At 43.5% G+C, this 22,864-nt stretch overlaps 1 protein-coding gene across 50 annotated transcripts in view; it reads right to left on the reverse strand.

The window, feature by feature from the left end:
• SORBS1 (sorbin and SH3 domain containing 1) overlaps positions 1–22,864 on the reverse strand; it is a 233,980-nt gene that overhangs the window by 41,911 nt on the left and 169,205 nt on the right. For 26 of the 50 annotated variants that reach the window (XM_057506116.1, XM_057506117.1, XM_057506129.1 and 23 more), the window contains 7 exons: positions 21,793–21,840; positions 21,539–21,668; positions 19,742–19,856; positions 14,714–14,797; positions 10,800–10,865; positions 10,140–10,241; positions 6,119–6,168 (listed from right to left, as the gene is read on the reverse strand). In XM_057506116.1, the coding sequence (XP_057362099.1) occupies positions 6,119–6,168; positions 10,140–10,241; positions 10,800–10,865; positions 14,714–14,797; positions 19,742–19,856; positions 21,539–21,668; positions 21,793–21,840 (595 nt within the window). The remainder of the gene's footprint in view (positions 1–6,118; positions 6,169–10,139; positions 10,242–10,799; positions 10,866–14,713; positions 14,798–19,741; positions 19,857–21,538; positions 21,669–21,792; positions 21,841–22,864) is intronic. The other 24 variants (XM_057506164.1, XM_057506162.1, XM_036886404.2 and 21 more) reach the window with 4 other exon arrangements.

Below are 22,864 nucleotides of genomic sequence, written 5' to 3' on the forward strand. Positions count from 1 at the left end.
ACAGGATGCTCAAACTCCACCACAGCTGGGTGTCACCTGCCATGAAGGTACCACAGGGTCACGTGGTGTCAGAAACTCTGTGGCAAGACAGGCATGTCCCACCTTGAATAGTTAAGTTCCCTGGACAATACCCCTGCTTCTAGCACAGGTGACACCCCTCCCAGTCTCTGCCACTCCCTGGGCCTTTATCTTTTGCCCACCACCAGCTTTCAGAGCGTTATGTGCTCTACTTCAGGGGACTGTCCAAGGGGTCAGTGTTCTGCCAGGAACCTCCTCATTCTCTCTGGCCTTGGTCAGGGGATCCAATGCTTTTCCCCTTTCAGAAGAACATCACAGGGAATCTAGAGGGTTGGAGGACCCTGAAAGGTAACTGGCAAGGTTGTGGCACTATATGTCAATTTAAGTAAATGTAAGCTCACCACAACTGGCTTTACCTTTGAAATTTCATAATTAAAAATAAATCTGCACCTTTTCTAAATATCCCTTTCATGATCCATCCTCTCATTTTGGGTTGCATTTTCTGGTTTTGCCCTTCAGTTTAACCCTGTGTTTCTCCTTTTTTGTACAACACCGACTGCAAAACAACTCATGCACAGATGTCCTCTAGCCTTGGCAGCCGACAGCTGTGATGACAGAGGTCTGCCTCGTGAGGCGAATCTCCAGGGCCCTGCTCGGCTCTGGGGAGCGGCTCTGGCAGTGGCCTCCACCCTGCTGTCCTGTGATTTGCCTCAGCTTCAGTCAGAGCGCCCCACTCCATCTTCCTTGGCTCCTTCTGACCCTTAACCATGACCAGCATGCCTGCACTCATACCTTCTCTACCTCACCAGCTGTCAGACCTCACCTCACCCACAGCCACTTCACCACTGGCTGTATTCCACCCATTATCGCCATTTTTTCCTGCTTCCCACCAGAATGACAAACCAGCATTCCGGAAACCTCTCAGAATGGATGTGCTGTAGCCAACTGTTTTCTTTCTGATACCAAAGCCACATGTTTTTTCCAGATGTATATATAACATGCTTGCAGCCGAGGCCCTCCTTAGTTAAAAACAGTATCTGAAAGCTCTGGAACAATGGTTTCAAATGTCACCTCTCCATCTGATCTCCTAATGCTGGAAAGACAGACCTCATTTGTCCCACTGTACCAAAGGGAAAACTGAGGCTCAGAGTTGAGAAGGCATTTGTGGAAGGTCAGAGTCGTTGGGTCTTTGTTGTGTTCCAATAGGTCAGAAAGGATGAGAAAAGCAGGCAGGCTGACTGAGAAAGGCCCAGTCAGCCTTGACAGCTACCAAGGGCTTGACAAAACAAGCCAAGTTCAGAAGCTCAGCTCTCAGCAGCCTGGGCTGAGCCAGTTTTCAGTTCAGAAGAGCAAGCCAGGAGACAGTGTGGGAACGTGCCCTCTGGCTAAGATGCAGAGCTGGCTGCTAAGATTCAAGGGGATTCAACCAAAACACACTCACTGGAAGAATAAAGAGAGAACTGAACAAGCGTTTCAGGGCCAACTGTTTCCAGTTGCGCCAACTGCAGGCGGCTCTGGAGGAGGCGGGCAGGGCCCTGGCATGGTGTGATTCCAGCCCAACTTCAAGGTGTAATCAGCTGAGGCAAAGCTGCCCTGTTGAAAAACTTGGAAACAATCTGTTTCTCTCAACCTCCGTTTCTTTCATCTGCAAAACTAATAGGCATGAAGAGACTGTCCAAGAAACTTATCTTCAAATCTGTTATCTGTATAGACTTTGTTTTGAGCTCCTGACACATACATTCATTCAACTGCCTTCTAGCTATGTTCACCAGGACGCTCCTCAGGCATCTTAAACCCAACGTGTCCCAAACCAAACCCAGCTCTGTTCCTCCATCTCCCATCATCACCCAAGCCAGAAAGCCCAGGGAATTCAACACCCTTCTCCCTGTCCTGCTCCCCAAACCTGACCAGTCACCACGCCCTGCTTACTTCCTGTCCTTGACAGAGCTCTGGGCAATCCCATCCTGCTCCACCTCCCCAGCCACCGCATCCCCACTGCCCCCTACGCCTGTGCAGCAAGCCCACCACCACTCTGCCAGTCTGTGGCCCTGACTCCCTCCCCTCGTCTTTGTGAATCACTGCTAACGACATTTCTAGAAAAGATCTCAATATGTTATTCCACTGCTCCTTTTATTCATTCAACAAATATTTATTGAGCACCTATTAACTGCCAATCACTCTCTGAGGTGGAGATTCTTTAAGGAACAAAACAATTCCAGCCGCCTAGAATTCACTGTTCAACACCAATTGGTTTTTTACAGGAAGAGAAAAATGTAACTTTTTAACTGTAGGTTTTTGGGAGGGACTCTAGACAATCTTGGGAGGGCAGTTTTATCTTACAGCCTTTGTAGTCAAAATTTTTATTTTTTATAATGTTATCGTTACTTACTTTTTATTTGCTTCTCTTCTATAAAGCTGTCCTTCCCTCTCCCACAAAACAGAGGTGCTCATTCCCTGGCGGGTCCTGTCACTGTGTTTACAACACTGGACTCTGTTTGTTATTTACAGGTCTGTCACTCCATTACACTCTGAGCCACTTGAGAGCAGGCAGTTTATTTTATTAATCTTTGCATGCCTGGTGCCTAGCACTGCCGTTCAATAAATATTAGTGGAATAAATAATCCTATAAAATTAAATGCTTACATACACAGAGGTTTCTGACACATTTTTAAGGCCCAGGAGAGTCTCTAATGTTTCATATAGTTCTTTGGGTAAGGATTTGTATTTGGATCTTAAGTCACATGGAGGGAAAAATGTTTTCTTTAGCAAAGAGCAGCTTGTTCTTGAGTGCCACCTTCTGGCCAAATAGAGTAAAGCTCTTTAGGCAAAGAATATTACTGCTCATCAATGCTGAAATGCTAAGCACTGATGAAAATGCATAGTCTACACTGGTTTATAGATCTGATAACTCCAGGGAAATACAATACAAAATTGGACATACTCTGATCACAAATACAAGAAATATTGTTTTTGAAAGGAATGACTGGTAGTTGTACTAGGCTATTGGGACTACGGGTGAATTTCCTCCTGTTTCCAGATTCTTTTAGTATTGTAATATGTAATCATATTAATAAAATTCTAAACTGAAGTCTGTCCAAGATATGAAAGTGGATTTAAAACAACACCATCACTTCTCCAGTGACCACATTTTCTGACCCTGAGCCATCTGTGACTCCTCTCTATTCAGTCCTTGGGTTAAATCAAGTCTTGCCAATGTTTAGCATATCATTCCCACCCACCCAGCAAAAAGGGCCAGGTTCAGCCTGCAGGCTGCCTGCCTTGGTGCTAAGTGAGGTGGAGTCTAGTGAATTAAGCCTTACAGATGCATTTGTTTATCTAGTAAACGTTTATCATGTGCTTTCCTATGTGTCAGGTACTGCACTGAGGCTGGCTCCTGGCTGATTCCAAATTCAGGAAAACCTAACTTATTTGAACAAACTGGGAGAAAACCAAACCTGACTTACTGAAAAATCCCCAAGTGGTAGAACAGCAGGAAGAAGAAAACTCATTTATTCCTGCCAAGTATTTGAGAGGTAGGCTACGGCTGAAAAACAGCTCTTTGGAGCCCTATTTCAATGACATCAATAAGAGTGCTTGGCAAATTAACACATCAGATATATTTATGTACACAATGCTCAGTGTGCCTGAAAGCAATCTGCTCTTTTAAGCAGTTTGCATTACTCCCCTTCAACCCTGCTAACACAGTGTTGCAAAGAGTTGCTTAAACTGTTTTTCTAATCACTCAAAAACAGTGTATGTAACATGCTTTCTGTTAGTTTACTGTCTGATTTTGAATCAGTACAGGGCTGATGAGAATTTACTGCTGACACCAGTCCCCTAATCGTGGGCTACTATGCAAACAGAAGAAAACATTGTTCCTACTATCAGTATAGCTCTGCCAGGGACAAGCTGTGGAGTCCTGTGTGTGCCTTTATGTGCCTGTTTCCTTACCTATAAAATGGGGATTAAAAATAACGCCTCAGCCTGGAAGGTTAGGACTAAATGAGGTAAAGTATAGAAGATACTGAGCATAGGGCCTGGCATATAATAAATGCTCAGTAAGTTGCTAGAATTACTTCATTCAAAACCTGTGCTCCTAACTTTGATAGCCCATGGACAGTTTTCCCTTATGAATAATTTTAATCCCTATAAACTACTTCAGTCATTTGCCACTTTGACCTATTTATTAACATTTAATTTTTTGGTGTGTTTTGTCCCCCAAACTATTAAGGGAATATATCTTACACTCCTAGCATAACACCGAGCACAGTGCCTTAGATACAGGAGGAACTGGTACGCTGCCAGCGACCTGACGCAGCCTCTTCTGTCTTGTGCATTTCAGGGAGATGCGGCTGAAGAGGGAGAGGCGCAAGCCCAGGCAGCAGGACTACCACTGGGCAATCCTGAGAGCAGCAGGAGCAGGAAGAGATCTGTGTGATGAGGCACTGGGCAGCCCAGGCTGTCAAAGTGACAACGTTTGTCATCTTGACAAACAAGCGGCCTCAGGGACCAAGGAGAGTTTGCTGGGAGCTGTGGCCTCAAAGAAGCCCTCCATCATCTGGTGGGCTTCATCCTAGCAAGTACAGCTCTGGGACCTAGAGGACCCTTGACTTGTCCTCCTTGGAGCTGAAGGCACAGTTCAACTTGCTTCTTGAAGAGTGAGCATCAGAGCCCAGGGTGGAGGCAGAATGGGAAGGGGGACCTGATGCTGCGTCTGCACTTTGATGCCTCTCTGGCATGTCGCTGGCCTGAGCGCTCACCCCACAGTGGATGCAAGAGACTTTATACTAGGCCTTTTCCTGTCCTCTAGGGCAGGTAACTTTCCCCTGGCTGCTGTACATCTTCTCAACTTCTTAAGTTCTGGGGTATATTCACCATAATCATTAATAGACACAGTTATAGAAGAAAAATTAACAGAATGGGTCTAGCTGGAGATTTGGTCACTGTGTAAAAGAATTAAGTTTTTTGTCAATATTCAGAACTACCTAACCCCAGCTGACTGATTGACTGTCAAATGAAGAATGAAGCTACTCCTACCAAATGGCTTATTTGGCCAGGGAGGCAGGATATGCCCAAGCGACTATAATATTTGCCCCCCAAATCCATAAACTCAGCATTCAGATTAAATCAGGCTTCTATCTGAACACATGAACTTTGCTCATTGTGGATTCACCCAACCCAAATGGAGAAGGTCATCACTGTGCCTTTACTCTGTGTCATAGTTCAAAGAATGAGACACAAACATTGTGGTGCTAAGGTGGGGAGCTGCTCCTACCAGAACAATGCCCCAATCTACTGGGTGAACCAGGCACTATGGAGGTGCAGTACTCACCTTCAAGGAGTGACTGACTTACTAGCAGATGTAAAACTACATGAGCGTAACTCAGGTACGCAGTACAGGTGAGAGCCATAAGAGGGGCTACCATGAGATCGGGCAGAGGAAGGCTCTGTTAGGGTCTACTTATACAAATACATGCTTGCTGTTTACTGTGTACGTGAGGGGGGCAGCACCCAAACATTTTCAGCCGGGATAATAACCACATGGCAAAACACTGAGAAAAGGAATCCTGTAGAGGACCCAGGATGGTGTGGGGGAGACGGGAAGGAAGCTGCTGGTTACCCCGTGAAGAAGCTGATGGGGGGGTGCATGCATCACCCGGGCAGAGTCCTAAGCAATGGTATGAGGAAATAAATCCACACCTTTCACAATCAGATGAATTAGCCCCCTCAGCCCCATCTTACCCTGTGCCAGGGCCAGCTGAGCACCCACCCCAACCTTTATGCCAGATTCCAGCCACACCCCCACCTCCAATAAGCAGCAAATGGGGTACACTTTGACTCTCAACTCAGACAAATAAACTCATATTCTAAAGGTAAAGAGGCCAACACAGGAAAAGCTTATCAAAGGTAATATAAATCACCCCACAATTTGGAAGAGGAAAAACAAGAAAAATAAAAACTTGCAGGCAGTAATTTAATTGCTACGTGCCGCCAAGCTGTCCATCATTCAAAGCCACTAGACTGATACAAATAAAACACACTTGGGTCCCATTTCTGACATTCAGCAATGCATTAAGCCATATGAACAGTGGCAACTTACTATCCAGGAGACTCTGAAGAAATTTCTGGAGTGGGGCTGATTGCTGAGCTCTGTAAATGTAAACAAACAAACAAAACAAAACAGAATGTAGACAATTTATTTTGACTCAGATGTTTCAAGCCAAGGGGAAAAAGAGAGTAGTCCCTTTCCTTTCCTAACTTAGACATGGACACCGGGGGACAGGGAGTCCGGCTGGAAGGGACTCAGTGCGGGTGGAGGGCAGTGCTCTTTCCTGGGAGAAGGATTTCTGGGCGGGGGGGTGCTCTCACTCTCTGGTCTTTTGCCTCCCAGTGGCTGCAGTCAAGGTTCTCTGGTGGGACAGGAGGTGGCTTCCTGGCTTACAGTCATCTTCTGTCGCAGGCCCTCTAGGCAGATGGCCACCACCTGGCCAACATGCATTAGCACAACCAGCTTTTCCCAGCCCCCCAGCTCTGCCCCCCTAGTACCCCGCCTCCCATCAAGCCCACCACAGACTACTTCATGCGCCCCAGAAGCCACATCCAAAGAGAGGGTCACCCAACACTTTAGGTACAGAATGTACACAAATGCAAGTAAAAAGATCACACTGTATTTAGAGATTTATGCACCCCTGCAGATTTAGCAGTGTGGAAATGGGGAGAAATGCAGTCCCACAAAACCTATTAATAACCATTTCAGCCTGAGTAGGGGAACATTTTATAAAATCGTTGGCTACTATGCAAACAGAAGAAAACAATTAACCCAGAGCTACATGCAGAGAAAAAGCAATATAGTTATGTAGTTTAGGGTGTCTTTTTTATCTTAGAAAAAGCAGAATCCAATATATTTGTTTTAAAAATAATGTGGTAGTTGAATCATTGAAAAAGTCAACTTTTAAAGATACTCCTATCTCTAAGGATGACTACTTCAAGGAAAGCAAGCTCACTGGAGGAGAGGAGGCATGTGGGGAAAGGAGAGGAACACCAGGACAAAGGAAAGGACGGGCGAGAGTGAAAGAGGGGAAGCAACCCTCATCAGGTGCTCACCCACCCAGCCCTCTGCCCCTGCCCTGCGCGGTCCTGTCATTTCTGAGGGCACCTCTGCCCCCAGTTGAGGGCCCACTGTTCCTCAGAGACGGCGCCACTCGGGACCCCCACAACCATCCCGCTGGCCCTTCTGCCTGCACTGGTCTCTCCTGCCTGGAGTCCCCCACCTTGGCACCTGTCCCACCCTGGGCCTTCACCCACCTTTGAGGATGCTGCCCTTGTCTCCATCTGGGAACCCTTTTGTATAACCATGCTGAGTCCTCTGGGACCACCGTTCTTCCTTCCTTCCATGATCAAAGCTAGCTTCCAATCAGTGCTTCCCAATTCTTTACCACTCCAGCTTCCACCAGCTACTCCCCCAGCGACCCCCCAACTTCCTAGAAACCTCTTGCTCATCCCACCTGTCGCCCTTCCCCTCGAAGGGCCTCTCTGGGGTACTGGGTGATTCTCACACTTGGTCCCATTGCTCCACCACCCACTTTTCCTCCTACTTTCTGAACTGTTTTTCTATGAGCCTCCCCTTCTCCTGTTGAGGGGCATCCAGCATCCCAGTGGGTAGCTGTTGGTCTCCCATCCTCTTAACATGACTCTCCCTTCAACCTTTCACCTGTTCCCAGGGCTTCACCCAGCACTCACTGACTGTGTAAGCCCCTGCCTCTCTCATGAGATCTAGTGTTATATTTCCAACTGTCTACTGGACATTCCCTATGTGATACCCAAACATCATCTCAAAATAAGTTACTTAAAACCAACTCCTGCATCCTATCTCTGCATTGATTTTCTCTCCACCTTTCTTACAACATACTGATGTCTCCCTTCTTCAAGCTTCCTGGCCCAAACCCTAGAGTTGTCTTTGTCTCTATCCCATCCCCCAGTTCTTTGTTCTTCACACCAATTAGTTAAAAGTACCCATTGCCATTTCTTCGGTGACCCCCCCTACACCCACCCCGCCCTCCCTCATGCTGGCGCCACTGCAGTATGGGCTCTCGCTACTACGTGCCTGGCCTACTGCAGTAGCCTCCTGGCCCTGTCCACCTCCAACCGGAGGTTCTCCCTTCAATTCAGCCTTTCTAGAGTGATTAACTCTCCTGAGACATTTCTCAAATCACACCATTGGTCTGAGGGCAAAATCAATGACCTCCTTAGCCATATTCTCTGAGCCTCTACAGTCCAGCCCAACCGTCTTTTCCAAACCTATCTCCCACTGTTGTCACCCCAACTCTTCTATTTCAGCTGAATTTGTCTAGTTTATTCCTTGAATACATCCTTACCATGTTCACTTCTGTGCTCTTTGCCATGCCTCAAATGGACAGCTCTACTTTTACCATGTTCCTAAGTTCCATCCATCCTTTAAGATCTCAGCTAACTGCTCTGACACTTAGAGCCTACACCATTCACTTAGCTCTTAGCAGGCTCTGCTGTGTCCTGTTGGAGATCTTTTATTCATGAGTGTGACTAAACTGCCATGTTCCTGAAGGCAAAGTCCATTCGCTGCGCTGACTAGACCCCTCCCTCCCTCAGGGTGCCTTACCCGTGCTGGGGACCGATGGGGGACGGGACACTGGGCCAGCGTGAGGCTGGCCCTCCCGCTTCTCTGTGCTCTCCTGCCCTGGTTGGGACGCCTCCTCTGTCCCCAGGGAGGCTGCAGCTCATTTGCTCGTTCCCCCACAGCCTTCCATCCTCCCATGTGTCACAGAACCACTCTTATTTTCAGCTACCTTGAAAAGTGCCTGATTCATTTTTGGCTGACCTATAGCCTCAGCACTCCCGTCCTGCCCCAGCCTCCCGCCAGGACTTACCTGCGGCCACTCCCCACTCTAGAACTAGCTAAAATCTTCAGTCCCATAGTGGGTATACCTGGTTCTGATCTCCACCCTGCCCTGGTTGGAAACTTGGCCCCCCTTTCCTGCCCCATCACCCGCCTGCCTGGGTTGTGTGCACTGAGGTTCACCTTCCATGCCTCCTCCCGGTTCTGAAGAGGGGCCAGGGCCTAACCGGTGGCCCTTGCTGGCTTCCTCACCCTTCGGTGGCAATGGATTCCCAAGCCCCACTGCCCTGATCTGCTTGCAGCCCCTGACTTCTGACCGTCTTATCCCAAGCCCCCTTGGCTGCTACCATAATTGCCTGGTGTCTTTACCCCGTTCCCTGCTTTGAGTCTCTGGTGCTCAGAGGCTGGTGGTCTGAGTTGCCTTATCTTAGTTCTGCTTAAAGTATAACATTAGCATTTTCTACTTTTCCTGACATAGTTTGTGGCCCTTCCTGGCCTCTTCAGCAGTGTCTGCATTCCTTTTTTATTTTCTGTAAATACACCCTTTCCTTGTAAGACTCTCTTCTGTTTTGTCATGGAGACCTGGGAGCAGTTCTCCAAACATTTGGTATTTTTCTTCCCTTTGGAAATCCATTTACCTTGGACTCGCTCTCTGACATATCTTTTAATGAACCATATTTTGACATGGCTCTCTAAAAATATCAATGCAGGTTGAGTTTCAAATGCTTGTTTGTGGCCTCTAGACTGCATTTTTTCATTGCGAACTTTCTGACCTTTCAAGTTACCAACACTACTCAGAACCACACATGTAAGAGGCACTCAAATCACCCCTGCTGTAATTTTGAGAATGATCTCTGAGGTTGGTATCTCCCAGGGCTGCACAAAAGACAAGGAGGCTCCCTGAAAATTCAGGGAAGGTGTGTCAAGGTGAGAAAGGTAGGTAACAGGGTCACCTCCTGAAAGCAGGGGAAGAAAATGATGGGGGTGGGGGCGGGGGAGCCGTTTAAATCACCAGCCACCCTGCATTATTTGGAAAATCCCCTTTAAGGAAGATGCCAAGCTCAAAAGAAATCCAAGCAAAAATTAGTTGGGGGAGAGGAACTGAAAATAGGGGTCAGAAAGCCATGCAGCTTAAAATTAACCAGCATAACCATCCATCACCTCAACTACATCAAAAACCATGGAACAGAGAACAAAACAAAACAGAGCTTGAAAAGAAACTGATGGCATGAGAAAAACTCAGAAATACCTGTGACAGGTTTGCACTGGGTGTTTTATTAAGCGTCTCCATTTTTTCTAAATCTGCCTCTAACTCTGTCTGGCAGAGGTTGAGATCTTTTTCTAGATTAGTCTGGTTCAAGAAAGAAAAGATAGGAAAGACTGTTTTAGTTTAGAGGAAAGGCAGAAAGAGTAGACGGTTAACTTTGAAAAATGAATTTGTTTAGTGACATACTTTAATAAGGCAGAGATGGCATGACTAAAATATACAAGAGCTCACTAGACATTAGTTAAGACATGAAAATAGAGAATGCAACATGAGGCATACAAAATATAAATCCTAAAGTAATCAGAGCTTCAAAAGTCTGTTCTACTTGCTAAAGAGAAGAACTACAAATACCACAAAAAAACCTACCTTTAAAGAAAATACCTATTTTTCCTCTTTTTAGAGTATGGGCACTGTGACAAGCACTATGTCAGAAGAATAAGTCATTGCTGTAAAAACCTCTCTATGTTAGTACAAGTCTTAGAGACTTTGTTAAATAGTTTTATCACTAAGCCAAAAATAAAAAAGGTTATCAAGTTAAAGAAAAAAAAAGGGGATTTAAGAAAAGAAAAGGCCCCACGACACACTCACACTAACCAGGCTAGAGCGCACACACAGCCCACGGAGGAGGCATAGCAGATTTACCTTTCTATCCTCTCTAGGAAGGATAGAGCAGTCTCCAGGAGTATAATCCCATATCTTTTTGGGAGGCTGACGGGAAGCAGAGGAGGAAATGAAGAAATGAGCATAAAGACATAAAGACAAACATGGGGACTGGCTCAAACAAAGAGGAGCACACGGGGAGAACTCTATCAACACAGAGAAGGGCACTAAAGGCAGAGGGACCACGCACTCTGCCTCCTAAGGAGGCCACCTTGGGACACAGGGCTGTCCAAGGAGGGATCCTGCAGAACTTGGGAGCTGGAAACATTAACCGGGAAGTTTGTTTCTGTATCTATGTCTAAGACTAACTCCCTGTGGGACTCTTAAGTATTGAAAACTGAAAATAAGAAAAACAAAAGGCGGGAAAAAGCATCAACACTGATTTGAACACAAATAGTAAGTTTGAAAATTCCTTATTTTTCTTTTCAAACGAAGATTGACACTGAGCTTCTCCATTTCTGAAGCCACCTGTCTTCTCTGCTGTAAAATTCTGTGTTAGTAAATGTGTGGATTTGGAGATGTGGCCAATGGGAGGTAAGCTTAACTAAATGTGATTTCTGCGGTTTATGCAATGAAATCCATTTTCAAAATGGGCGTTATACATTGCACTATATCTAGACAATTCCACTGAACAACTCCAAAATCTGTTACAACTAGACTTTGATAACACTGCTGGTGGTAAAGTCCTATCTTCCACCTCCCTTAAAGAAACGAGTTTATATTTGGAATTTAAACAGACTATAAGGTTATTTTTGTTTTCCCTTTTAAGACTTCAAGTCAGAATTAGAGTTGCATTCTCAAAACAGAAATCTCCCAGGAGAACTCTAAGTTTAACAAAGGAGGAGTTTGGAGGGTAGAACATCTGGAAGTTACAAGTCATTTCTCAACTCTGGAACCTTTTTATGCCTACTAATGACTTAAAATTTCTTACACAATGACCTCTGAGGAGATGAAATCATTAATAATGCTCCTAGTATTTGGTGCAAATTTCACTGTAAGCAACTGTATGGAAGCATCCAAAGTGGTTTACATTGTGACATTTTGCCTTGAGCTTAGTTATAGATCACATTAATTTCTATAGAAATTAGAGGGAAAAAAAAAGAAGAGCGAGCTGACAATACCCAGGCATCTGGTAATGAATCTGCAAACTCATCTGAAAAGTAATCTGATTTCAAGGTGCACACCCCTGACAGCACCAGGTCAGTAATGTGACTCTCTGTATGTATATTCTACAATGTATAAAGTAAGTGTTATTAGCAATTGTTTATCTTTAAGCACTTAATATACTTGTATTGTTCATCTGAGGAAACAAGCTTTTTAAAGTTACTTATGACACCCTACTCATTTCTTTTTTTACTGGGGGATAAAAAAGACAGTGCTTACAAATGAAACTGGTTTTAAATAATCCTCTCCAAAATGGTCCCTGGGGTGAATGTCTAGTGTCAAAGTTCCGGCAGGCTTTTCTCAGGCCAGGGGAAGTGGTCCTGAGTGGGTGTGGAATAAAAAACAGAAATGATGATCCACCCAGTTTCCTAGGAGTTTTCATTTCATTCTGCTTCTGAAAGACTGAAAAGCCTTCCAAAAAAGCTTCTGAGGTTCACACCACTTTTACTTAGGTCTCTTACCCATTTATGATTCACAGTGATTGGGGTAGGAGAGAAGTGAATAGAAAATATTTCTCCCCACCATACCTTCCCAAACCCTGGGAGTAATATTCAGCTTGGTTCAACCAGATAATAAACCCATGTTTTCGACACTTCAGACCATAATGAACCATTTATCTCAGCACCGCTCCTTGGGATACAGGCATTAAGCTATCCTGGCAAGTCTCAACAATAGTATCTTTTATTACTTTAAAAGACTCATACAAAAAGTGGTCCATTTAAGAAGGCCTCTAAGGCCTATGCAAGCAAAGAACACTCTTGGCTTTAGAGAAAATAACAGTTTGGAAAATCATCTCTAAGTTTTTAAATAATGAAGAAGCTGTTAGAACAATAGGATAGGGATACAAGTCATAGGAAGGTGCCAATACACAAATGAACTGTGTTCTCAACAGTTGTTTGTATCGGTTGTGTGGTACTCAGATCCCTGCTTCCAGCAGAAACAGTGTTAATTTACCAAGCTATTCACAGAGCCTATTTAATGTATGCTGGGCCTGAAACAAAAATAGAATTATTTGCAATGACAGATTTAGTGAAACAAACCAATTATAATTAATGAGAAAAAATGTTTCATACCTTTTCTTGAAAATTAATGTTTCAGATAAAACTAGTTATTTGGCAAATAAGGAAGTGGCTAGAAATCTGTGGATTCTAAAAGGGACTTCAAAAATCAATGGCATGGACTCTTTTATTACACTTAATTTAAAGCTAATAGCTTTTGCTTTCCCTGGTGAGAATATCGATTATCACATATACCAACCATGGTCTTTGTTTTTTTTCTTTTTGTGGGGGTGGTGGAGTAGGCAAGCTACACAATTCAAAGGAGGCTTTTTTTGTGAAATAGAGTACATTTTAAGAATAAGAAGAAAAGAAAAAGGATATTGTGAAACATTTGCATGTGGAAAAGATTGCCTGAAGTAGACTTTATTGATGTCTGAATGGTGGATGACAGAGAAAAAAGGGAGGGCAAGGAGAAATGAGGTTTGCACCAAAGCTTTGGGGAAGAGGGAGAGATGGTGCAGATTCCGGGTTAGACGCTGCCCTCTGTGCTAGTCACTAGGTGGCGCTGTTTGCCCAGGACCACTTTATTAGGAGACAGTGTCTAGGAGGGGACAAGGCAGAGGAATGCCTGTTCCTACAAGCAGATGTTTGTGCTCCTAACTCAGAAGATGCTGAGACTTAAAAAAAAAAAAAAAAACTCAGCATAAAATTAGCTATTTCAAAGCACCAGCTTAATTTGCCTTTGTCTTCACCTTAATGAAAAATATAAACCATCAAATTTAACATTTTACTGAACTATAAATTCCTGTCTACAAATAAAACGAATACTCCAAACCACAATGATTCAAATACTGTATTCAACGCTTAAAGTTTCATAAAAACACCTAATAAAATATTTTATTGTTATACACTTAATCCCTCTGCCTGTAAGTTCTTTTTGCAGTTGTAATATCTAAGGCTTTAAAGTAACTAGAGTTTTAAAGTCAGTTGCCAGTCACGTCCAGTGGAAAATGGGCTCAATTCCCCCTTCTGTTTGATACTCCTTCGGGTGCAGGGCTAAGAAAATCCTCCTTTAAAAGCAAAAATCGATTTGTACCAACTCAGAGATATCACAGGGAAGCTCAACATGAGGGCTGAACACTCAATTTGCTAGAATTCCTAACTCTCACTTCAAATTTGGGGAAATATGATCTTAACTCAAAAATAATTCCTTAAAAGTCACCTGTAATGGGGCTGCATTCGTGAATCACATCTGCACAGAGAAGCCAGGCCCTTTTTGGCAAGTCTCGTGTGTATGTGCTTTTAGAAATTCTATTTAAAACAATGACAATGCTGGTCTTCTCAGTGTGTAATGCATTTTCCTGCTTGTCTTCAGCAGGCCATAAAGCTGGTCAAGGAACTGAACCAGCAGCTGAAATAATGCCATCCACAAGGCATGCAATATTTGTTGCTAGTGATGGGAAGTCCTAAGACAAGCAATGATTTAGCCATGTCTCTCTGGGGATCTCCTGGCAAGAAATACTTCCAGAGCTCACTGTCCTTTCTTGATGAAATAAAGCATGGGAAGCTTACAGGTTATTGTAAGAACAGACAGTCCGACTATTGACCACTGACACAGCTGCTCCCCACTTCCTGAATTCCTTACAAATAGACCTGGTTCTTTAGCAGCAACAGTGCACCAACAGCATTATTTAACAAGGAGTCTTTAACCACTACTGAAGCTCTTAAACTTACCGGTTTCCCAAACTCCAATTCCGAAAAGAATTTATACCAAGGTTCATTCTTTAAATCTATCTCTTCTGGGCTTATATCCCGACTCTATAGGGGTTGGTGATAGGGAAATGGAAGAGAGAGAAGGATAACATTATGCAAAGATTACATAGGAATAGGCCAGTAGAGATGCAGTGGTTTCCAGGTATCTATAGCAACTGTTTTCAACAGCAGCAGTCATCCATTTACTGACATCAGCAAAAACCAAGCAGCTAAAACAGGTGGGAGAGCATGAGTTTATAAAAACAGAGAAACAGGTAGGGAGCAGTGAGTGAATCACTCTCAGTGCTGAGGCAGAAGGCAAAAGGACTACTGATGGAAAATTCTGCATCACACCTCTGCTACCCACAACAAATGCAGGCACAGGCTTATTCCACAATAATTGTCCGTATTATGGGAGAAAAGAAAACCCTCATTTCTTCATTACATAGAACTATTAGTTAGGAGCAAATAACCTGAGCAAATAACCACACGTTTAGTCATCTATGCCGGGTGAGTAGAGCAAACATTTTTTATAGGCTAGTACAGTTTTAGTACTTATTTGCAAGGCTGCCTTAAGGTTTTCAAAATAAATGCAAATACTGACTTTATAAAAGCCAGTTTGTTAATACTGCATCTTTAATGGCACATGAGTAGGTGAGAAACCATGTCCCATACACAGTAAAGTGAAAGATGATATAAGTAAAAACAGAAGACACAAGTGAAGAAAACATTTTAACAAGCACCCGTGGGGGATGGATACAGAAGGAATATACTTAGTGGTCTAACAAATGTTAACTGGAAAAAAATTAAGTGAGGGAAAAGCTGAACAAGACAGACAATAGAACAAGAGGGAAAAAAACTTCTGGGTTATGTTACAAAACAAGTTAAGACTTCTCACTTCATACACCTCTAAGAGGTAGTTCACACAGACTGATCCATGGGCTTGCACATGTAATCAAATACTTAAAAGTTTTGGAACCTTGCTCTGTGGGATTACATGTATTTCTGGAAATAATTAGGTGGAAAATGAATGCCTGGAGAGCAAATCAGTTTTCTCCTTAATAAACTGGAGATATGTTCACAGCAGACAGAAGTGTTGGAGGCAGATGGCTTAATTAAATTCATACATGTATGCAAGTTTCAAAAAACCCTGGCAGTCCCAAGAGAGATATGGTCATTTTTCTGACAGCAATATGAAATGTAAAATATACATTTTCCACCAAGATTGAAACAATATGTAAGAAATGTCGTTCCCTTGGGGCTATAACACATGAGCAGGGAGACTGCCAAGTCCTGCTGCAACATCTTCAATGCAACGCCTTCACAAAGCACCTCCTCCCGGATGCATTTTTCTTCCCATTCCATTAACAGGCCTTTTGCAGCTTTTAGATATGGCTGTAAACTTTCCTAGTGACCTTCGTCAGTCCCTTCTTCTAAAATCCTTACTGTTATTTCTACTTCTGCTTCAAATAGAGGAAGATAAGGCAGAGAACTTAACTGAAAAGTTAACTGAAAGTCACTGAATATCAGTTAGTTGAAATCAGAGGGAAATGTATATTGAAATAGTCTGTCCTCTTGCATCCAGCTTAAAACCTCCTTCAATTATCTTTAGGGATTTAGGGCTTAAATCTTGAAGGAGAAGATGTGTTCCTTCCCAGTAGATTTTGTAATTATGTAAAAATAATGGATGTTAACTGGATTCTGTATTTATTCAGTGAAATGGGGCCTAAGATCTACAAGGACACAATTACTCCAAAGGGGCAGTTCAGACACGGGGACATCCTAGATCCTTACCTGAGGGGGTTTTACAAAACCTAGTTCATGTTTATTATGTTTAAAGACTTTTACAAACTGCCCTCTGGAATTGGGTTAGGTTTTTTTTCTGTTTTGTTTCTTAAATAAAATGTACCAACTCTTTCAGGAAACTGCCCGAATGTTTTGGTACTCAGACCCGAAGGAATTCACCAATTTAATTGCTGAAGGTTCTTTGCAGATTGTTTTGCTGCCAAGGTTAACACTGTGCTGAGAACTGAATCCGGGGGCATGTCAACCAGCCTGGGCCTGGAGCAGCTGGCCGCACTCCTGTGAGCGGCCTGGAGAGACAGTTACAGAGCTAATACCACACAGCACTAACATCTGAATTTGATTTTGCTATTTTAACTCAGCGGCAGATCCGATTATGGAACACACAAATAAAAAACATCCTTCTGGAGGCAGAGCAAGACCTCTGTGCTAGAAGGCAGGGCAGATTCCACAATACTAGGCTGTTCTCTGCTACTGTGGGCTACTCGTTCCCTGGCATGGCAAATCCTGCGAAAGGGCAGGGAGCTTGCTGGGAAAATGCCTGGGTCTCCTCAAGGACAGTTTTGTTGCTTGGACAGGAGCCAGAGATTGGCTTCAAGTGTTAATTAAATAAACAATCTAAATGTGGTCCATTCATGTGCACAGTTCTTCATGATGTTCACAGTTCTTTTACTCAGATTATCATACTAGAACCTCCTACTCAACACTTCAGTAAGACTGCCAGGCCATATGATACTTCCATTTTTCAGACTAAAACACTGATGTTCCAAAACATTAAATGACTTGCCCCAAAACATAAAGCAGGCCCCATACTCCCCACACAATGCAGGAAGGCCCACAAGGTTTACAGCGATGCCCAGCTAAAATGGGGTAAAGTGGCAAACTTGAAAAGCCAAGAAGGAACTCAAAGTGACTGTGATCTGGGAGGAAACCAAGCTGGGTAGAACCCCTAGATTTTGCTCCTCTAAACATACATCATATCTGTCATTACTATTTTAATGCCTATCCTTCCCACTTACCCCTGTGGGTGCAGGGACCCCACCATCTCACCCAGGGCTTGGCATATAAGTTATTATATGTTTGTTAAACTGAGCTGAAGTTCTGTAAGGAACTTTGGATGAAAATAAAAGGAACAAAGCCTGAAAAAGGTCATTTCTGACAAAGCAGGGACCGACCCACAGATCTCCAACCCCATGGCCAGAGGACACATGGGCTCATGCCATGATGGGGGGGGCCAGGTAGTTACGGAGAACTCCCTATGTGTTTGCAAATAGCTGAGTTAGTCACCAAGGCTGTAGCATTCCTGTGGGGGACTCTGAGGTAATGCAGTGTTTTATCTGTCTGGGATGGGTTGGCTGGGCTCCAGGGACAAGATGAGGTCTGAACTGCCTTTAGAGTCTACTCTCCAGCCCTTCCTGTGAACAACAGATAGATGGGTCTATGAGATCACAATTTAAATCAGCAGGCCTAAGCTGACATGAATACCTCAAATTGGAGGGAAAAAAGCATCCCCTTTTCCCCCTAAAAAAGGAGTTGTGCATTTCTGAGAGCAAATTTAAATCCTACATCTGTTGCTAGTTGGTACACTTATCCACAGTTACCAATAAAAAAAGTATGTATGTGGTGGCTGGCCTGGAGGGTGTCCTCATAACCAGATACTGGATACCAAAAGGCAAGACCAACACAGAAACTCCATTCCAACTTTTCTGTTCATGTGGCAAAACAGCAGAGAAAAAACAAACAAACAGAGGATGTATTCAACTGCTGTAAAGAGTAGACTGAAAAGATGGCAATTTTGCAGTTTCTAAAATGAGAATCTTCTCTTTAAAAGAACAATGCTAAAAAGAGCAGAAGGCACTAAATTAAATGACTGGGTGCTCATGTCCTTCCCCGGCCTGCCTTTGGTATGTATGTCCTGCTGCTGGATTGGCCTGGATCTTGGGATACACAGGGGCGCCCCCTGGGCAGGAACACCCAGACGGAGCTCTGCAATCCTTGTGCATGGTCACCACAAAAAGAGCTCTATGTGTTCCTTTTCAGAGTGTGTAAAAACAATATAAATGACCCCAAGGACTATCACATGGAAGATATTTGTAACCATTTTGGGATCAATGGGAAAAACAAAATGTTATTTTTCCTATGGTGCACAGTAAATGCTGAAGAATGACAACTCTACAGCATTTCTGTGAACTCTTGACCTCTTTTCTAATTAAAGTCACTTATCTCTTTGTGCTTTTAAAGATAGCGCATTTTTATTTTAGTATACGTCAAATCAATTATTCCTTAAAACATGTAGAGCAGAAGAGGTGGAGGGCACATAGTTTGACTCTGCTTTTCAGGGGCCTAACTTATTCTGTACCCAGTTGGTAACAGCCTTCTAATAAAACCCAATCCCAGCATGATAATTCCACCCTGTGGGCACGGCTGGAGGGCTGCAACGTTTATGGAACTTTGGAGAATCCTTTTAATCAAAATCAGAATTCTGAACCAGTTTTTTCTCATGATGGGTTAGTAAAAGAAGTGGACTGGCAAATATGAAACTCATCAGTTCGTAAAAATTCTTTCCCATTTTACAGAAGAAGCTGTTTTTCCAGGGTGGTCTGCTATGCCTGCACAGGCCATTTCCCCCACTTAACAATTGTGTGGAGGTATGAACTTGTGTAGAGAATCATAAATTAGATTGAATATGAAGTTAATTCTCAATATTGGACTTGTCAGAAAAGGATGACTTAAAAGACATATTCTAACAGGCTAGGACTTTTTTTCCCCAAGTCACAACATCCTATTATTTAACTTTTCATGATGTACTAGTAACTTCTACAAAAATTTATGCATATTCAAATAAGTCGCTTGAAAAAAGAAAAGTTTAGTCCAGATAGTAGTAAGTCTGATAAATTAATGGTTAGATGTTCAAAAAAAAACAGCAGCAAAATCAACCTTTATGTTAGTAGAAAATTTAAAACGAGTTAAAACCATGCACAAAAAGAGCAACAAAGCCACAGTAAGGAGCCTCAAAGGAGACTCTCAGGACTTATATGTTATGAACACCTGCAAAAATGAAATGGGTAAAAATATTTTGTTTTTTCATTGTCTTCTGAACAAAGCAAGTCTATCTCAAGGGAGAAAGAATGTAATCCAAGTGCACAATGCATCCGGATTTAAGAATATAGACAGGGTGAGACAAAAGAACTTCAATATGCACATTACCATCTTTTCGTTGGTCAGAACGGACGACCTGCCCGGCTGATATTCGTAAATGCTTTTGGGCTCTGCACGGTATTTTCTTGTATCTACCTTCTTATCTGGGGGCTCCCAGTCGTTTCTGTAGAAAGAAAATCCTATTAGAGCTATTTTCATGAAAATTGGCATCCGACAAGGTCTGACTTTGGCTGACTGTAGTCAAATCAACAAGGAATTTTTGTATCCGAAGAATAAAATCAGACTCAGTGCAAAGCATTTACTTGTGCTAGGTTCCTTCTCAAAACAACCAGTTAAATCTGCTCATTCCCCTAGAGGATTGAGGTGTCCTGTGCTCAAAACCAGGCACCACGAAGCAGAAAGAAGAGACAGAGAAGAAGGGAGGGAAGCAGCAGGGAAGCTTGCTGTGCTCTAATGAGCTTATAGTTCCCAAAACATGCCTGTGCTTCCCACTCGTGCCAGTGCAGGGAGAGAGCAGGCAGGTCCTGGAGCCAGCCAGCTGCAGCTCAGCCCTGCTACAGCACCTGCTAGCGAGGTGACCTGGGCCAAGCACTTCACCTCTTGCTACCTTAGTTTCCTCATCTGAAAAATGGGGCTCTTGTGGGGATTAAATGAGATGATGCATGTAAATCACCTAGCAGAGCACCCAGGCCCATAGTAATCCTTCAATAAATGTTATTTGCTGTTATAATCGTATTCTTCCCTATTCCACACTCTGTCCCAGTATCACCAAAATCACAGCCTTTGGCATACATACTTAACTGACCCAGTGATGGGTCTAATCCACTGATGGGTTTCAGAGGATACATGCATCCTTGGAAATTGCAAATTTTTTATTCATGTACATTATTGCATTTTACACTGTGATTTTATTTCTTTTTTCCTGCAAGGTCATAGAGCTCTTGAAGGCAGAGACAATGATTTACATATGTTTATATTCTCCATAGCATTTGGTTCCATCTGCACAGAGAAAGCACCCACTAGGTGCTTGATGAATGCTCTTATAAAGGATTAATGAGTATACCCAGCCCTCCTTTCAAATTAATTGTCAAACTCCTCAGGCAGATGGCACTTATGTATGTGTGAGACTTTTAAAACAGCCATTCATTTGCCTATGAAGGTAGGAAAGGGATGGGGGTGTGAAACTGATAGTGCATTTAGAGGAAAAATAAATAATTTGGCTGGGCCTTTTTCGTGTTGAGAAATGGTGGAAGATGGGGCTGGAAGATGAATGGGACATCAGTCCAGATGGCATAAGAAGGTTGCTTATGAAGAACTCAATAAAAGAAAATGGGGCCATTCACTGCAGGAATGAAGAAATGACTAACATCATCATTAGAACCAGTCCAAACCTTATTTCTCATAATATGTGTTGCATAAATAAATGACATTAAAATGGGTGGCTTCACTTTAAAACTATATTCTCTGCTATGAGCCCTATCCATGTTAACAGACTATATAAAAACACATGGCAAATCTTACAGTTAAAATTGCTCTTGTAGAAAAGGTAAAAAGTGATCATTCTAGTCAATAATAGCTGGGCACTATTAGGAATGTTATATGAATTATTTTATTCTTGCAACATTCCAACAAATGTAAAATTTATCTCCATTTTACAGATGAGGACACTGAGATTCATAAAGAATAAGTCACCGCTAATGTGTGACAACAGGGGTTCAAAATCAGGTCTGCTTGACTCCTGGCACCAGAGCTGTCTAAACCGGCAGAGAGACATTATGCTTTACCGGTAAGCTGTGACAGAGAGCCTGAGATCACAGAACTGACTGCGGACACGGGAGCACTTACCTTTCTGGGCTTGACTTCAGTGAGGAAGAGCGGGCTGGGAGGGGAAGTGTGGCCGACCTCTTAACTACCTTCTCACCATCAATGTAGTTCATCTCACTCTTTGAGCGAGGCACTGAAAGGGGCGATTTTGCTGGAAATGGAAAGTGGGTACAGAAGACGTTTAAAATTGATGAAAGCCAAAAACAGCAAGATGTCTTCCTTCATCCACCACCCTCCATTCCTCCCCTGTAGCCAGGAAATTCTAAGTCACTTACTGTCTTCAGAAAAGGAGTATCGAGGAGAGTACAGATCTGAATCATCATCTATTGAACAAAACAAAATGTGATCAGGAGGCATCCAGCTAAGATGGGAGACCTGAGCGACATGTCCCTCACTTCTACCACCCTGCACCGTCATCAGCCACACCGAGGAGCCCAGTGCAGGGAGGAGCCAAGCGCTGGAAGTTACACCACATTTGAGGGGAGCCAGGTTTGTAGAGCCCACCACACCGAACAGCATCTGCAGACCTGTAGTCCAGATGGTATGTTCCTGGTGCCTGAGGAATGACTGTCACCTGACACCAAGAGAAGCATGGGGACACGCAGCTGAAGATCCTCCTCAAGAGCATTTCCACAGCAAAGCGGGAACACAGGGCCCTAGCCAGCTGAGCTGCAAACAGGCAGAGATGGATCCCTGGATGCTCACACCGAGAGTCTCTGGTCTAGCCTGCTGAGTGAGATTCACGGAGTCCCCCAGGCCTGCTACTAGAGAGACAGGGAGGCCCCGGTCGGGTGGTTCCTAGCTCCCCGCCTCCGCTATGGCCTGTTTTATATATGCTAAGACTCCAAATACAATATCATTTAACAAAGAGGTTCTGCAGCTAAGAAAACAATTTGAGAGAACTCTCAAAATCACTTGTTTGGATTTATTCTCAACCTGGTTCCTCAAGTACTTCCGTCCTTGGCATACAGCATGCTGTGGCAGATGTGGTTACACGGTTTGCTCTGCAAAGGTGCTGCTCAGGCTCAGTGTCTAAACTGTGACTCTGGAACAAATCAAACTCACATGGGTTCCTGGGTGTGAGATGGTTCTCCAAGGCCATAACACACCTCCCTAACTAAGCTGACCACTGGCGCATGAAGACTTGCAGAACTGAGACAAGATCTGAGCCCCTCTCAGAAGTGGCTGTGCTGAACAAGAAATGAGACCACACATACACTTACAGAAACTTTTAAAGTGGGACTGTCCTGAAAATGCAGGATATTTTGGTCACTACATCCATGATGATTTCTCCAAAGCATTTCTCCAATGAGAGTTAGGCTGAAACAGTCCTTTCCCTTTTCTAGT

This window comes from Manis pentadactyla, chromosome 8 (genome assembly GCF_030020395.1).
Source record: "Manis pentadactyla isolate mManPen7 chromosome 8, mManPen7.hap1, whole genome shotgun sequence".
NCBI lineage: Eukaryota > Metazoa > Chordata > Mammalia > Pholidota > Manidae > Manis > Manis pentadactyla.